Source organism: Perca flavescens, chromosome 5, assembly GCF_004354835.1.
Source record: "Perca flavescens isolate YP-PL-M2 chromosome 5, PFLA_1.0, whole genome shotgun sequence".
NCBI classification, from domain to species: Eukaryota; Metazoa; Chordata; class Actinopteri; order Perciformes; family Percidae; genus Perca; species Perca flavescens.
In genome coordinates, this window is record NC_041335.1 from 16,247,183 (window position 1) to 16,265,912 (window position 18,730).

Below are 18,730 nucleotides of genomic sequence, written 5' to 3' on the forward strand. Positions count from 1 at the left end.
TGTTGCCCCGTCGTGTTAACAATATCATATCACCCCAGGTATTATGTCCAGTTTGCTTTAGTCTCACCGGTCATGTCTTGCTTCACTAAATTTAAAAAATTAAAAAATTAGAAAACAAAACTACTATCAGAAATAAATGTGTGGTTGAGCATAGAGTATTTGCTTGCACCAGAGGTTTTCAACAATGTTGTTTGAGACACACTGATAGATAGAACTACTAGCGCAATAGGGAAATACGCTTATTCACGTTCTTGTCAAGAGCTAGATAAGATGATTGATACCACTCTCTTATCTGTCCACTAGATGTAAAGCTACAGTCAGCTGGCAGATAGCTTAGCTTAGCATAAAGACTGGATACAGGGTATGACAGTTAGCCTGGCTTTGTCTGAAGACGACAAAATCCGGATATTAGCTCATCTAAAGCTTACTGACTAACACGTTTTTGTTTGTGTAATTCATACAAAAATGGAAGTGTAAAAAACAGTAGTTTTTTTACGTGCAGGGCTATTTCTTGGCAGTGACTTCTGGGCCAGGCAACAAGCGGAGAAGTCACTGTGAATAAGCGTGTTTCCCCAAAATGTCAAACTTTAATTTCTTTATAATTCCTTTAAATCGTTTTTTTCGGGGTAAACCTCTTAACATATAGTGGGTAAATTTGATCTGATGTTTCATAGTGACTTATTTTAGGTATACGATTTGTATGCTTGATTTGACCCCTCCTCCCCACACATGCATGACATTTTGCAAATGAGTTGGTACGAAGCACAATAACTGCATTTAAGAACTGGATTATGAGTTTATGATTGGATTATCATGCGAAGGTGGAACAAATAATAACCAGTTACGTCTCAGCCAGGTTTTAGTCTTACCAGGTAATCGTCTGGTTTGATGCCGAACAGATCCCTGAAGTAGCGAAAGGCCAGCGGGGCGTAAGTCTTGAAGCGAAAGTCAGGATAGTGATGGGCTGGGGTCAAGTTGCTTCCCTCACTGGGATGTGAGATGAATAACCAAGCATGCCAGGAAACAAAAACCATATAATGGTGCATTAGGGGGGATAAAGAAAACCTGTAACATTATATAAGTGAAACATTCACATTCATCATTCTCAAACCAAGGTCACACACAGGCAGCACCAGGGAGAAAGTGAACACCTAATCTTTGTTCTTGGGCTATTGACTTTCTTGTAATGTGCTCCACCCATGCATGAACAGGCTTCAGTTAAGTTATCCTTGGGAACCCAAATTCACCAGCATTGTGTTGAAAAGCTGGCCTGTATAGAATTATTCGCCGGAATACTGAAGGTGGCTCTGATTACTGGATCTAAACAATACCACAGAACACATAAGCTTTGGCTCAAGGGGAGAAAGGGAAAAGGTCAAAATAAAAAACAACACACAAATAACCTACATTTTTGTTGCTGATTTTACTGGGCTGTGAAACCTGACATTCTCAAATGGGCTTTGACCAAAACAAGCCTGTTTTGTAACCTGTGTCCCAGCGCTGACACCACTACACAGGAGTAAGTACATCTGATAAGGTTAGCATGAGTCATACGTTGAGTCTTTCATCACATAAACTCATTGAAATCAATCACACTGACCGTAAATCTACCAGACGTAGGTTAATAAAGGGTTTTGCTTTCCAGGGCACCTCTAAATCTGGTTAATATTCTGAGTACTTGGATGGTTTTCTGGGTGAAGAGGATACTGTGTTGTTGTTTTGTGCTGGTGCTATATCGGTAATGGGATACAGGCAACAGCAAGGCCCTGCTGTGTTAAACGATACCTGTGATTACACTTCAATGAAATCGGACTGCTCTGTTTAGTGTGTGAGGACAACAACAATTATCTATCATCAATGGCTGACAGTCTATGACTGTAACATACGCCTCGCATGGAAACAACACACAGCACCTGGAAATGTTTCATTCAATCTAATCAGAGAGCCATCTGTGTGTGTGTGTGTGTGTGTGTGTGTGTGTGTGTGTGTGTGTGTGTGTGTGTGTGTGTGTGTGTGTGTGTGTGTGTGTGTGTGTGTGTGTGCGTGTGCGTGTGTGCATGTGTGTGTGCTTGTGTGGGAGTCAATGCAGTCTACAACATCTCCAATCATCCGAAACTAGACTGACAGGACAAACAACAGTGGAAAACCCTCCAGAGAGGAGCAACAACAAGAGGAAGAAGAGCGGTGAGTGGAAGCGAAGCAATAAAAGCATCTGAGAGCCGTCTCTGTACTCGGCCGCTCTCTCAGGATACTGTCAGTGAAAAGAAAGAGAGGGGTTTGTGTTTGTGTGCAATTACAGAACAGAACAGAAACACTTGGAGACAGCAAAGAGAATAAAGAGGGAAACGGTTATGTCACATACCAGATGTAAGACATCTCTTCCTGCTGATTATGTTTTGCTTGTTGTGGCATCTGTAATTTATATTTTCCTAATCATGTAGTCTTGATCTTTTTTTTATTTCAGGTGGCTTTTTCAGTGAAAAACTGACCCTGAAGATTACTCCGCCTTTTGCTTTATTTCACCCGTATGTGGAAAGACTAGACATTGCGGAGTGCAGATTGAGGCGGATGTAACAGACTCGCTTGAAACTATTGATGCTTTGTACTTCACTATCTCAGAAAAGCAACAGCAGGTTTTTTTAAACACTCATCACTGTAGGCACGGAAACAAAGAGTAATGTTTGGATTTGGTTGCCCAGCAGTAAAATGTCTATGTGCGTGCCAAGACCAGGTTTAGCATGAAAGATAATGAGTTTGCATATCCTGGTGCAGCATGAATGCTAGTGAAAACATTTTGTTTGATACTCACCTCACGTTTTTCAGCAACGTTTTTTTTTTTTTTTTATTCAAATCCTATTTTTTAAATAAAAAACAACCCATATAGCTAATACCAAATGATAAGATCCTCTAAACGGACTGTATTTTCTACTGTGAGACTATAAGTGCTATTAGGTGGCATTGCGATTAATTGTAATTTAACAAAAAATAAATAGATAGAGTATGTCTCAGCATCAACTGCATTCACAAATGCATTAATGCATGTGTGAATACCTAAGTCACTAAATCCCACTTTTAAAGAAGTCCTGGGTCTGTTTTGGATTATGTCAAAAGTGTCTTTAAGCTGATGATGTGATTGTGAAGACGGCCTGAGATGACCGAGCGGCCACACTGACATATGTTTTGCACTGTGGCAGTAAGAGGCACACAGTAAGCTGATTTCACAGTTCTTGGCAGAATAATCCACTAGAATAGTTTTATCCCTGCATCATGACTTAGACTAGCAAAATTCACTTTGTTGATAAATGATAACGGTGGCAGTTTGTGGAAGCAGCATAATTTTTTTGGACAGGATGTCCAGCGCTGGCAGTATCTACTGAGCATGATTAATAATAGTTTTTTAAATGTCTTTAATACAAAACCCAGACATATAATATTTGAGCAGGCAGACACACTTCAATCGCTTTCCATTCATTAACTTTGCAGAGTCAGAAAACTGTCGCAGCCAAAGAGCAGCCTGTTACCACCTACAAATAATCATATATATACAAAGTTTTTTTAATGAAACAGTCCTCATTTCACTGGCTCTTGTAGACCAATAACCTTGAGCTTATGCAAAAGACTGATATTTTGAAGGCAATAAGCAAACCATTGCTACACAATTCTCACACGTTGAACGATTGCTTCAGAAGATGTATACATTTTAGAAGATGTATTCCTGTGTATAGAAGCTGTGTGCGCAAGTATGAAGGTATGTATACAGTAAATGTCTGTGTGGTTTGACGCTACATAACACTGACCTGGGAAGAAAGACACTCTCCACCACATAGAAGTCTTGCATAAGCACATCTCTGTCAGGCTTGGAGGTGAGGTTGCCCACTGTATAGCCAATACCGAGCTGAATGGCCCCCTTCAAGGCCGAGGACGTTGTCTAGATAGGAACATAGAAGAAAAAATATTCCATTAGTCAGGCTATTATATCATACTCTCACTGCTATCCCCATTACATACACGATTAGATATACATGTGAACGATTCAGGCCGTGAATTGCAAATAAGAACCTGTTCTTAATGACTGAAAAAATAAAGGTGAAATATAATAAAATTAAAAAGATTGAAAAAATAAAAATAAAAATAGGCAAGCCCGAAAGCAATAACCCTTCAGTTGGAGCCATTTCCATATTTCATTTATAGACTTTAGTTTAATATAACAAATTATTTTCACAATTCAAACAACGAAATCAGGCCATACATTGAGACATTAAAGTACATGACTTTTGTACTGTATAGTACAATTCTGTAGTATAACTTCTACACACTAAACACATTAAAACCCCAAAAAAGCCAGGAAATAAACACACTAGTACTTCTGTTGCGTGGGTAGCCACCACAAAAAGACCTTTTTAGTCCCGACCTGAACAGTGGTAGCCACTGTGGAGAGCCTTGTAATGTGACATCTTAAGAAATGCTGCCATAAGCAGTGACGTTTAAAGTTTTAAAAAGAAAAGAGGAAAAAAAAACAAGTGTGACCAGCACTTGACTGATCTCTGGCAGCCGGCCCTGGCAGGGTTCAGGACATTTTGTGCTGTAGAAGGACATTTATAAGGAATCATGTGACTCACAGGCTCAGAAGTAAAGACCTTTTAGACTTGTTGGCTCTAAACAGCGGCATTCCAAAATAAATGCTGTGCAAACAGGTTAACATTCGTCTTAAGAGGCAAATAAAACCAAATGCAGTGAAGCTCTTGTATGAATAGTCATACTTTTACCTTTTTGTATGTTTTCTCTCTGCTTGTGCTCCAAGGCCCTCCCATCCCATTTTCTGTTGTGGTTGACATCTGAAAGAGACGCAAAGAACTGAAATAAAATATATTGTATATATTGTTACCAATACCACAACATAAAATTGGCATTTCCATTATAAATGTGGTATCTATAAAAAAAAAAGTCAATAGCACAAACATACCTTGCCTAATGAAAAGCTGTGCCCGAAAAAACAGCAATCAGGGCGATATCTCTTGATTGTCGGCTTGAGCAAACATGAGAAGGTTTGGATCCGTCAGCGGACCCTCTGCAAGAGAACAGAGGCACAAAAGAGTTAACGCAATAAAAACCAGGGGGGGAAAAATGCTCACAGCCTCCAGTGTGCTCCAAGTTAAGATGTGACTGAAGATGGGATGGAACGTGTTGACCAGCAAACACTCCTTGATTAGCTGCGATAAGTTTGAGGCCACTTTAATGCCATCACTCTCCTGTTAATCTCTGCCTGATAGGAGAGGCAATTTAGTCTATTTCTAAACTCTTTGTTGAACTGGCCTCCAGCAAGAGATCTCTGCTTTGACATGCAACTCATGAAATGTTTATCCATGGGTGTGTGCAGCAACCATCCCAACTCTTTTTTTATTAGAGTCTTGTTTTGGAGAACAACACAATCCTGATTGTCAGTTTAGCTGTCGCTTCAAAAATCACGTATCATGTATGAAACACACTATACAGTACTAAAACATGTACTGGCACCTCCCTCTTCCTCCTCCTCCTCCTCCTCCTCCTCCTCATCTCTAACTTCTTTTTTTGGTAATTTCTTCCATATTCCAGGCCATGTGTATGCACTGGATAAATAACACCTCATAAAGAAGCAGAGCTGTAGAGTGTGTATGTATGAGGTGTAGCCCTGGGGCTGAAAGCGATCTGGTGGCGCTGGCCAGCACACAGCACAACCAATTCCTTACTGAGCCACAAAAACATTTCCTCATATGTTCTGCATGAATTTGACTGCACCACTCCCTGTCACTCTCTTTCCTTCCCTCCTCACTATTTTTGTGTGTGCTTTCCTCCTGTTTCACTCCTTCACTCTCCAGAGAAAAAGGCACATGTGACACAAGTCAATGACACTGTGTCATAAGTGGGTGTCCTCTGAGTGAGTGGGAAAAACATGGACACGGGACAAGGAGTAGTGGTTTAATAGAAACACCGGGAGAATTTGGACTTTGTCTGATAAGCTCTGGCGAGCCTGCAGTCTACGCCCCACCTGCATATATAATGCACCTGCAGTTGTCAGAGCCATAAGTACAATGTCTTTCTGCTTCATCAGCGCCACCATGTCCTCCAGATACCTGCTCAGTGAGCAGCAACACATCAAATCAGAATCTATCGCAGAATATACACACTCTATGAAACAATATTTTGAAAGTTTTACTACCAGCTACACTACTACTATAACTATGCTGCAGGGTGCAATACTACTCAAAAAGCACCAAATATGTTTAAAAATAGTCTTCAAAAGGATAATTGTGTCTTCAGATAAACACACACACACACACACACACACACACACACACACACACACACACACACTTTAAAAAAAGTTATCTCTTATCTCCAGACTGAGTCCTTATCCGTGCACGGGTTCTTGTGTTGCTAAAAACAAAGAGACAACACCAATGGTGATGCATTCTAGCTGTAAGCACCCCTCTCAACTACATATATTTGTTTTTGTTTATTTATACCTTCTCTACCGCCTTAAAAATAATATTCAGTCTTTTGTGTTCCCCTCTTCGAAAGGAACACAAACACACATGGTCACACGAAACTTGTTAGCTCATCCTGAGTGAAAAGATCATGTTTGTTGCATGACTTTGTGTGACTGGAACTGAGGCAAAAGCGTGTTCTTTACAAAACAAAGTACCGTTATCAATCATTAGCTGTGTCATCAGAAATGAATCAGAATACTTCTCTTCAACACTTTGCAATGAGATGCTGATCCACCTGAGCCATCATACTGGATGATTGGCTGCATGCGCTGAACCCGAGGAATGTTAATGAGCCTGTCTGGCTCTCCGCTCAGTCCTGGCCTGAGTGTCAGTGAGTGTTAAAAGGGATTTTTTGGACCTCTCTCTCACCTGACCCCACAAGCCAGCCGGTACTCCAACAGACTGTTTCCAGAACAATCCATGAGAGGCCTGCAGCTGCAGAGAACAACAGCAGGTCCGTTGTTTAACTCTCAACAAAAGAGAGGCAGACAGTTGGTTGGACATGAAAATGAATGCCGTATAAATCAGTCGTATCTTTTCCCACTGCAAATACCACGGGCATACAGAAGTATAACAAGGAAAAAAAGTGAGCACATGTATACTGTTACACGTATGTAAAATTATACCTTGTTGTAAGTATCAAATACATTACTGCGAGCTACAAATACAAAAGTACATCACTGTCAAATCAATGCCTCTGGCAGATTGTGAATGTTTTGTGGTCTGGATGAGGACCAACTGGGTAAAATTAGACAACTGATCAATAAAAAGGAGACTCCATACTTGAAAGTTTGGATGAAAACCACTTAGAACTGGCCTGTGTAGAGGGGGTGGTTGTTGTTGTGGGTTGTTTGTGTGCCTTTGTGAAAGTCACGCAAGATCATGAAAGACTTCATACGTCACGGTAAAACTGTGCAACACTATGTCTGCACAATTGTGACCAGAGACAAATTTCGATGAAATAAGGAGAAATACACTTTGTGTCAACTGCCATTTCACACAATTGTCAAGCTTGGAATTCACTTAAAAACACATAAACTGTACACAGACAAAGCAACTGTCCAGTAAAAATGTAAAAGATGAAGCTGTTGACAAACTCACCACAGCTCTTCCTGTGACTGTCTTTGTCAAAACACAGACTTGGTCAACTTTATCTTTCCTACTTATGAAGCACTTTATGACTTCAGCTCTTAAAATGTGCCATATAAATAAACTTTACTTACTTAGCTCTTCTCTCCGTCAGTCTCTGTTCCTAAACAATTCTCTTCCCGCTCGTTCACACGCCCTTGTCAGAAACTCTACCACCCTTCAAACAAACACACTTGAGTGCAGATCAAACACTGGCTTGCAGGCAATATCTCCTCCATGGTTTCAGGGACATTGCCAAGGTTGCCAGTCAGCCCCAGTGGAAGTCCAATAGTCAGTCTGTAGCCAAGCAGTCCTGGCAAGGAAAATACGCTGCTGAGAGCAGACATGGGCCGTCTGGTATGATGAGAATGTAGATCCAATGCATCTGAACTGACAAAATGTCTCAAGTAGCTGTGGTAATATTGCCTCCCTAGTCTCAGTAAGCAAGCTAATGATAATGGTAATGAAGGCAGGAATCAGAAAGCTCAATCAACCAGTCACCAGCCATGCTAGACACTTGTTTTAAAAAGTATAATGTATCTCTTCCTATAGGGAGACCTGGTTCTTTGCAATAAGTGACAAAAATGTAACAGTAATTTCCACAGTAGAGCACAACCATTCAACCGACTATCTGATCATGACATAATGGCTAAGAGGTATTCAGTCAAGATGGCTTCTACAGTTTCTATCACCAGGACACATATACTACATATAGGTTTATTTTTGCTCTGCTTTGCTTCAGTCCCCTCTCCCAGATACTATTGGATTACTGCATCAGATTGGAGACATAATGGAGAATCAATAGCAGACCAGCAATGCATAGCGCTTAGGACTGTACTGCTGGGCTTTCATGACCTTCACAATCCCTGACTGTGAGACGTTAGATAAGCACATATATCTGGATTTGGATGGATACAATCAAGAAGATGCACGGGGAGTCAGCTCAGCTCGGCCTGTGGGGGATCAGCTTCATCAACTTAACTGCTCTGATCCTTGACTACAGCTCACAGAAACTCCACCAAAGCAATATTTAACTCAGAAAACTTGTTCAATTGTGCATTGTTGTTTGCATTTTTTAATCAAATCTCTTTTCAGTAACCCAAAGTACTCAATATTTTAGGATCATGGGCAACATGATAAAAAATACATTGAAATAAAGTGTTAACTAACAGATTAAAGGAAATACCAAATTTCTCAAAAGTACCGTATGTCACAAGGCTGAACGGTGTGGAGCAGTAGTCATTATCTTAGCGACGCTGTGTGTAAGCACTTGTTCACTGTTTGGTGTGTCAGTGTGATAACATAATTGGCTTAGTTACCCCAACCGTGTAAAAAAGATTGGCTTAGTTACCCCAACCGTGTATAAAAGAAAAAGAAATCACGCGGCTGGGAAACAAACATCTAATGCGTGGGCTCCCCACCACTAGCCAAGCAGAAGTTGTCAGTCGTATAAATGACAAACAAATGACATGTAGTCCTCCACCACCTCAAAAACATGCAGATGTATCCTCTGGCTGTTGTAGATATTTCAACAATGACTGTGTTTCGCTCACAGACAAATAGTGAGACGGGCGGAGGAGTAGAAAATGCTTGGTGGGGGACAGACAGAGTGAGGGAGATGGAAAAGAGAATAACATTGTTATTGTGAAATGTTCAGTTAGACAGAAATATCTGCTAATCAATGTCAAAGAGATAAAAACACACACCCAATGCTCTTGTTCCACCCACTTCAAACAGACCGCCCAAACACAAATACAAAGAACACAAAATGCACACAGTTTCAACCTGTACATGTGCAAACATACAGGTTTAGTGGCCCTGTATACGTAGCCACACATGTTATACTGTACACACGCCTTCTCTGTTTCCTCTCTCTGGCTAGTCCCCCCACCAAGTGGAGCAGTAAAACAGCAGGCAGGTATTATTTTGGAGTGTTTTTGGTGCGTTCTGTTCCATATTTCACTGTAACCTCTAGGGGTGTGTTTCTTTTCATCATCCCTCTGAGGGACAAGCTGTGCTGTGTGTGTGTGTGTGTGTGTGTGTGTGTGTGTGTGTGTAGACTATCTGTATATAAACAAGAAACAATCACACTGGCAGCCCATGTGGATTAGTTGGATTAACAACATGGAGACAATTTATATTGCTATTATTACTAGTGGGCCAAAAATGTAAGTTTGGCCAAAGGGCAGTGCCAAATTAAAAAAGACTATTGCCAAATCAAAACGGTTTATCCTAATCAAGGTTCTATATAACTAAAGATAGCAAATTACATGCTGCCCCAATTGCATGAAACGGTACAAACTTCCTGTCTCCCAAGTGGGCACAACCAACTTAAAGTGTAGTAAAATGGATGAAAAGTTATATTTGCATAATTTCTCAGTGTTTTCTTTTGCTAACGTTAGATATTTACACAGCTAAAAGCCATATTTAGCATTACGAAAATTAGCTTTGTTAGGGCAATCGTGAACATTAGTTACTTATTGCAAACTCTCGCGAGATCTGGCGACAGATAAGCTAAGGTCACTAAGCTAGTTGACCTTAGCTTATCTGTCGCCAGATCTCGCGAGAGTTTGCTGCTGAGACAGAAAGGTCTGGAACAAAGTTAACTTTCTCCTGATTCATCCGTCGGAAAATTTGCCATTTTACTGTCTAGTGTTTAATGTTCGGGAGATGTGGCTTGTGAAAAGTGGGTGCAATATTTACTTTGGTGACTATGGGGTGAAATAATCGTTCATAATGATGAGGCGTGGCAGTGGTGAAACCCACGTGACACAGATACAGGAAATTGCTCTAAGTTGGGGCGTCTCGGTTATAAGCTGTCTCTGTCCTAATGTTTAGCATGTAACATTCAGTGTGTTGTCATCCCATTAGCCTGCTACCGTATTTTGGCACTTTGGTCATTCGTTTCAGCTGCATCTTGTCATGAAAGTGTAACTGGACAATGTTGTACAAACAGACAAACTGTTAACAGAGCTAGCGTGGCTAAAAATACAGTGATCTGTCTTAACAGCATGGTGCTGCAAGGAAAAGCATTGCATAAGTGCAATGGGAGCTCTTTACAATGAGAAAAGCTACTGTCCCTGATGCATCATCGAACAGTGGAGACATAAATTTGAATACTTGTTTTAGTTGGCTCAACAGTGTGAGATATACCAATGGCCACTATCACCAAATAGTAAATGCCACTATCACCAACTAAATGCACATTTTACAATAGGGGGGGGCGCTATGACCTTTCAGATGTGACATAAAAAAAAAGAAAAAATGAGCTAGAAAGGGAATGAAAATGACAGAAGGAAGCCAATGGGAGAGAATAACCGCGAGAGGGTACAAAAGGTGTGGATGAGTGCTTCTCTTGTGATTTAACAGCATCATGCAAACAAGACCACGTCAAGTTGTATTCTAAGCAAATACATTTTCCCAGCAGGAGGAAGAAAAGAAAAAGCACAATCAATGCAAACACAAGTACATAATCGCACGATATAGAGCAAGTGAATGAATATATTTTGTTTTCTAAGACAACATGACTACAAGAAACTTAGGGAGAGGACTCGGCCTGTATTTGTAATTCAGAGTGTCACACTATAGTTCCACTCTGCATGAAAAGCAGTTAGGAGGCGGTCACCCACTGTGTCCAGAGAATCACATGATTCAACTGAGGGAATGGTGGGGGTGGAACATAGAGATGAGTATATGGAGGGAAAACAGAGACCATGTTCTCTAAAGACACAGAGGCAGGGAGAGGCAGCGCTAATGGAGCGATACACTACAGCTCTACACTCTTTCAGACAAGGACTTATTACAGCAGGGCACGCTTACTATTCAACCACCAGTGATATCTACGCAAGCTAGCCTCCGCTCCTGACATCACAGCCCATGGAAAACACGAAGAGAAGAAGAGAGGCTTGCCCAATAGCCAAGCCCAGCTTAGTTGTACTCAGCCCTGCCCTGGAGTCCAAAGTCCTCGTACTCTTCTTTAAGTCACAAAGGTGACAGGCAGGTTTATTATTTACATATCACTGTGGGAACAAAGAACTGTGTTTATTATTCTCAGAAGTGATCAACTGTGGGGGTAAGAGGGGATAAGGTTGCCCTGCCTTCATTGATCGCAGGTCACAGGCTGCTGAAGAAAATTACTTGGAATTTCATGTTATGCATTCTTTAAGTCTTTTATCCCACGTGTTTGTCATCAACCAGTCCTCTATGTCTTGCTGTCCAACCCTTTCATTTATCAACTCTCTTTTCCCACTCTTTCACTCCAGCACCCTATGGTCCCCTGAGTGGGCCTCTGCAAGCCTTGTCATTACCATGGCAGGGAAGTAGGAGGGGTAGCATGGAGTGCTCAGCAGGGCCAAAACAACAACAACAAGTAACAACAAACACCACAACCTCCCAAGAATCTGAATTCCTACGGGGCTGCCAACCTATCGCTCTGCCTGCAACCCTCCAACCAACCAATCCTTATTAAGAGGAGCACAATTATCAGCCAATTAACGCTGCAGTCCTCCTTTTTTTATCCTTTCAAAGGCTTGTGCCGATATGCTGAGGGGGCCAAGGAGGGGGAAATTCCCTTTTAGAGGTCATTTAGATCAAAGCGATAATACTGCATCCAGATTCACCTGCTGCAAAGTAAATGAAGGGGATTTTAAACAGACCCTGACAGACTATTCCCAAGATTAACATATCTCCATACAAGATAGATTTAGGGAAGCCAGTGTGGCAGAAACATGGCTTTGAATGATGAATATGTGTCAGGTCACATCTACAAAAATTATAAGGTGCTGTGAATGAGGATTGTTGTGACATCTTCACTCTTAAAAGGGGCATTCCAGTGATTTTGTATAGCTAGGGGACGTTCGAGAGACCAATAAGAAGAATATTCAAAATCCATAACCGAGGCTGAGATATCCTGGCTTTTGGTCCCCAGAATGGGTTTAGCATCCAATCTTAAAATTCCCAACTCAATAGTGTATTTTAATAAGATAATCCCTACCTGGTGACTGACCCAAGTCAATTAAACTCCCCACCTCCAGTTTGTAACGCAGTTTTTGTTAGAGATTTGTAGTCTCAAAGCCCAAGCCAAGATATTTTCCCAAACTGAAGAAAGCTCCTCCAGAGCCATAGAACACATTGCACAAATGTGTTCAGTTACTCTCCATGACCAGGAAAGAATCTTCATGTGTAAAATCGGTGAAGTGCCCCTTCAATTACTCATTTGAGTTTTTTTCAGGAGGACCACTGACTCAAGAAAAACTGAGTTTATATAAAGGCCTTTTCAAGGATTTAACATTAAAAGAACATTCATGTTTTGTTTTATCTACATCACCTGTGCACCCAGTTTTTTATTGCTGTCTTTTTACAAAAAATACCAATTTTATAGTTATTAGTTATTACATGAACTAACATACTTGTACTTGAAACATTTAAACATAGCACACAAAAGGGCTGACTTTACATTAAGGAGATGATTTTCTATTTGTTACAACTGGCATACAGTTTATGCATTTTCCATTGCTGCGGAAAAATAATGTGGAGGAGCTTTCATTTTCTAATAGATTTGATGTTGTCTGGGGTAAACATTAAATCACAGTACTGTAATAAAAGACAGTTGATTATGAAATCCTGACTGAGTCCTGATGGCTATCAGTAGTATGCGGTATGTGCTGACATGAGTACATGGACGATAAAAGAGGACAATAAAACAGAGAGCAGCCCGCACTGTGCTTTGGATGAGGTGCAACACAACTAAACAGAGGTGTGGAGGCTAAACCTCATCCGATCAATGAGTATTTGGGTCAAACTGCCAGACTGACCTGTCTAGGTTTTATGCTACAAAGCACCTTCTTATTCAGTACTGCTTGACAACAAATTCCAATTTTGATGAGCAAGGAATCATTAAATTTATGTAGTATGACGTTTATCTTCACAAGTGTAGATATCGGGCAATATTAGCTTGTAATGCATTGCATTACAGAATTATCAAAAATAGAATTGCTGTAATTTAGAAACAGTGTCCCAATTAGTTTTTCCACTGCAGACAAGTTGATTTTTCAACTTATAAAATGTCTTGCCCGCATATCCAGTGTAGACGGACTGTAATAAAAAATTGCTTACTTTTTAATTTCATCAGTGTAAATTGAATACTGACATTTTACAGGCTAAATAGGCTAACAGTGCTAGATTATCCAATAAGAAAGTAATCATTAGCAGCCCCTAAAGGCATCTGGCACTGACTTACTGGTGAAATAGAAAATTGTATTGATGGACAACCCACAACTGCTACAAGTTAGATCACAGTAAACTGAAATACAATAATTAATGTCCACTATAGGAATTAATACCAAGTCCTTAGACTCACAAAAGATGGAATATATTTTCTTAAATCTGTACCAAAAATAGTTTCCCTCAACGGATGTACAGTGCTGGGATAAAGTCTGACATCCTGCACGGATGTCCCTCCTCATCTGCTATCCATTTTGCAAGGGCACTGTGCTACATCCAGGGCTTAGCGCCGCTCAGTATGGTTAAAGAATACAAACATGCCAGCAGGTTTTTCCTCTATCCCAGAGTGATGTAGCTAGACCATACTTCAGCGCTGACACATTGCTGTGGAGATAGGTCTAGCAATGCGAGATTAGTAGGGAAACCACGTACAAATAATCTCAAACCTCAATCTACAATGAAATGCACTGTCACTCGCCACAGTGATCTGATTAAAGGTTGCTACAACTGAGCTGAAAGAAACAACAACAAAAAGAATTCTATGGTGCTGAATAACCTAAGATGACGAGCTCTGGAAAGAAAACAAATACTCTTGTCATGGTTTCATCGCATTGCAACTGGGACGTAGCACATTAGCCCTTAAACCAAGAATATCCTGTAACACCGCAGACAGGAGTGAGAGAGGGTCCCCTGAGAGAAGAATTAGAGTGGGTGTAGTAGGAAGAGAGGGCACACTGAACACACACAAGCATTATGAGGTGCCATATTTCATTATCACAACACAGTGAGGCATTTTTTTATCAGAACATCTTGAATGTAGTAACAAGACCAACATGGGACCACACCCGTGTTGGGTCTTGTTACACATCAGACAGTTGGACCATTATCAGGAATAAAAGAGAGGGCTGAGAACTACTGTTCAGGGCACTTACTTATGTAACTGTCTTAATGAGACTCATATGCCTGGTATTTTGGTCCTATACTAGGATCCCAGCACATTACACAGAGTGCTCTTTGATCCAAAATCATAAGACTAAACTTTACAGCTCTTAATTATTGTGCTACATCTTCACATAAAGCTCATACAGTAGGAACAAGATATAGTTTTGCTTAAAAAGGTGGCCCTCTTCTTTGAATTAGAGCTATTGATTAAAGCTTACAATTACAGTCACTATCACAATGAAATCAATAATTTAAGAGAGAATCTGATCCATCACAGTGAAAGCCCAAAGAAGACATGAGAGTCACAGAATAAATATGATTCGTGTTCACAAGGTTTTGGCTCTACAGTGATGTGGCACTTCTGCTGCTACTCAGATGGAAAATATTACATAATGCACAGATGCTGCTCTCTCAGACAAGCGACAAATCAGTGCCAGGACAGCAGGCAGCGCAGGACAGGAGTTTAGGTGTTAGGCACAAGGAGAGAGCAGAGGATTTGCATGAGCTGTTTTCCCTTTCAAACATCCTCTGCAGCAAGCTGACCAACCTGGCCCGAACTTGACCAATTCCACTGCCTACCAGTCAAATGAGGAAGAAACAGGAAGTTCATAAAGGAAACCACATACTCAGGGGCGGATTAAGGTGGTCAGGGGACCCTAGGCTGCTCTTTGTGTGAGCCCCCCCCTTAATCATTGTGCTTTACTGGAAAAATGTATTGTGCACACTAGGGCTGGGTGATTTGGAGAAAATCTACTATTTGTGCTTTCACAAAACATTTACACAATGAGATTTTTGATAAATAATCATCTGTAATGGAGATATAATGACTAAGTGGGTAAAGGCAAATAATAGGACAATTAAAACAGTTTGGTAAGTTCAGAAAATGACATAACTTTACTCTAATGCAGCCTTTAAAACCAGGAAAAGACAACACTTATGTCATATAACGATATTACAATATCCAAAATCTAAGACAATATCTAGTCTCATATCACGATATCAATATAATATCGATATATTGCCCAGGTCTAGTGCGCACACACACACACACACACACACACACACACACACACACACACACACACACACACACACACACACACAGCCAACAATTACCACCACACCACATAGGTAAAATGAGAAATTGAACATTACAAACAAAACAAACAAGCATAAGGCCCAGTGGTTAGAAGCAGCCCTCAAGAAACACTGGCAGTACAACCAAAACTAACATCAACAGAGGTGTAAGTGGAAAGAATACCAGATATTATCCTCTGCCACCACAGCCCCAAAACAATTACAATGGAAATGTAACTATAAACAGCAAAGCAGCAGAATTCCCTGGATTCACAGTACAACAGCAAGCTGGTAATCGCTTTTAGCTTTATAAACCAACAGGTAGGCGACATACTCACAATCCTGTGTGACACCTTATCCTAGACCATGGCTTGACACCAGTCAGATTTGCATGTTTACTGACTTTCTCTAATCATCACAACGTCACACATTGATCCAAATTAGTAACTAGTGTCTATGTCTGTAATATTTTAGGAAACAATCACAAGTTATCTTTTAACATAGGTTACTTTATTAGCCACTTTGCAATGCAGAAACACTGGACTGCCAAAAACAGACCCAGGACATAGCAGATACGCTTCACTCTTTAGCCAGCTGAACCATCAGGATGCCCTATGACCAGATGTTAAAAGCTGAGATGGTCTAGAATAAGGCTAAACTCAAGAAAAAGCTCCATCAAACAATTATTCTAATGAATGAAAAAAAAAAAAAAAAATGAGTCATTTCTAAAAGGTAAACATTTCTCAATCAAGTTGTCAGAATGAAGAAAAATAATACTGCAACTGCCTGCCTCTCGCAACTTGGAGAAACCTGCCACATAACATGCCAAAACTTGTCATTATGACAAAGCAAAACCCTCCCTCAGACACACATCCATAATTTTGTATATTAAAAGTCAGTCAATGATATAATGCTATAAAAACACAAGCTCAACAGTTTAATGATAACCAGTAAGTCCAGATCATTCACTGGACACTGCAGTTGTTGAGCTGACCAAAGCAGCTTCCCTGCTCACTGGGCAGGTCTCAATCTCCCAGCATAGCATACAAGATAACCAGTTATCACTTTTTTTCCTTTCCACTGGCGAAGCTTTTAAACAGTTGCAGCCTGGCTGTCAACTACCAGGGGAAGAAATGTAGCACTTCACTGTTAAGAGCAGTGATAATGTGATAAGTAGAGAGGCTCAGGCCAGTAACAGCTAATAAGGTACACAGAAAATAGATTTGGAATACAGAAAATCTGTCACCTGGCCTATACAGCACATATATTGTGCCAAAGGGATTTAGCAGCTGTATGTCTACACACATTAGTTTCTTAATAACTTGATTTACAAAAAGGTTCAACTTAAGCATGAAGGGATCTTCACATTAGCTTTATTCTACACTCATACACACCAGGAGTGGCTTTCTTCCTCTGCCCCCTAATGTGTTACACAACCTTTAACATGCTTGCCTCATTTCCCATCAAACTGGACAGACTTCCACTTTCTCGCAAAAAGTGCAAGACAAAGTGAATTCCTCATTCATTTAAGAAACAGCAGCAAAAAGTAAATGTCGATATAGCACTATAGTGACTGTAGAGCAGTTAACGTTACACTGGTTGTGCGACAGCCTTTAGCACAACAATAACAGCAAGAATAATTTAATTGATGTAGTATGTAAAGGGTGAAAGCCACCGCCACATTTAATCCCTCGCCTTCACTTGAATGTTGTCGTTTAAACCATGGTAAAATATGAAAACACACAACCTTAGAGCAATAATATCCTGACCTGTAGCCAATAATACAAACACATTCTGGTTAGGGGGTAAAAGAGGATTGTTGAGAAATCCAGCCTATGGTAAAGTCAGGGGTGTTGCTTTAAGACAATAACATCTTTAGGCTCCATTTGACCAGAAACTGTTGTAGCGCACCTGCAGTTTTTATCACCTGTCGCAACACCTGGACACTGGTAGCCTACTTTGAAACACGAAACGTAATGTACGTAAGGTAATGTTCTGTGTCAGTGTAGTTTACCTTAAATCTTAACAAGACAGATTGTGTTTCGCACTATATATGCCAAACTCATATAGAAACCTTACCAGCCAATCGTCTTCTTCTGCGTAGTCGTGTAGAAATAATCAGTTCCTCGGAGTGGCTGCTGCAGTCCTCACAGAAAGCCCTTTCCTCAAGCAGTCGATCCCCAACAGATGAGTAAAAACGGTTAGGAAATAAATATACGCAATGGATGGGGTGTGTTTCCACCACAAGCTGACTGTGCACAACTGAGGTGTCACTTCTCCACTGAGAGCAGCAAGAATCCCTGCGTGTCTCTCTAGTGTACAGTATATGTCCTGTGCCCTGCCTCTCTACACACAGCCTGCCATTCAGTGCACCACTGGATACAAACATGAAAAGGTACCCGAGTGTGCCCTCTGCAGGCCTGGACAGGAGTGGACATCTACATCCAAGTCTTCAGTTTGTTCAGCAACAATAAAGATTCACATATTTTCATCCGTGGTGGAATGTAATCAAGTACATTTACTCAAGTAGGCTACTGTACTTTATAACAAATTCGAGGTACCTGCACTTTACTTAAGTCTTTTCATGCCACTTTCTACTTCTACTCCTACATTTCAGAGAGAAATATTGTACTTTTTACTCCACTACATTAATCTGACAGCTTTAGTTACCTTACAAATTAAGATTTTTTGCCCACAAAACACATGTAGTTTATAAAATACGATGTCTTATTGAAATTAAACTACCCAACAATATATATGCCTGCAAGTCCAGCTGAAATGATTAGCCGATTAAACACACAACTGTTTAGTTTCCAGTTTCTAAAATGTAAGGA

At 40.5% G+C, this 18,730-nt stretch overlaps 1 protein-coding gene across 3 annotated transcripts in view; it reads right to left on the bottom strand.

Moving 5' to 3' along the window:
• Positions 1–18,311, bottom strand: part of pip5k1bb (phosphatidylinositol-4-phosphate 5-kinase, type I, beta b) — a 40,035-nt gene extending 21,724 nt beyond the window's left edge. Inside the window, exons 1-5 of one of the 3 annotated variants that reach the window (XM_028578908.1) lie at positions 17,976–18,311; positions 4,964–5,068; positions 4,767–4,835; positions 3,798–3,928; positions 870–987 (exon numbers count right to left, since the gene is read on the bottom strand). In XM_028578908.1, the coding sequence (XP_028434709.1) occupies positions 870–987; positions 3,798–3,928; positions 4,767–4,835 (318 nt within the window). In that variant the 5' untranslated portion in view covers positions 4,964–5,068; positions 17,976–18,311. Of the gene's footprint in view, positions 1–869; positions 988–3,797; positions 3,929–4,766; positions 4,855–4,963; positions 5,069–17,665; positions 17,707–17,975 lie in introns of those variants that run through there. The other 2 variants (XM_028578910.1, XM_028578909.1) reach the window with 2 other exon arrangements.
• Between the last annotated feature and the right edge of the window lie 419 nt (positions 18,312–18,730).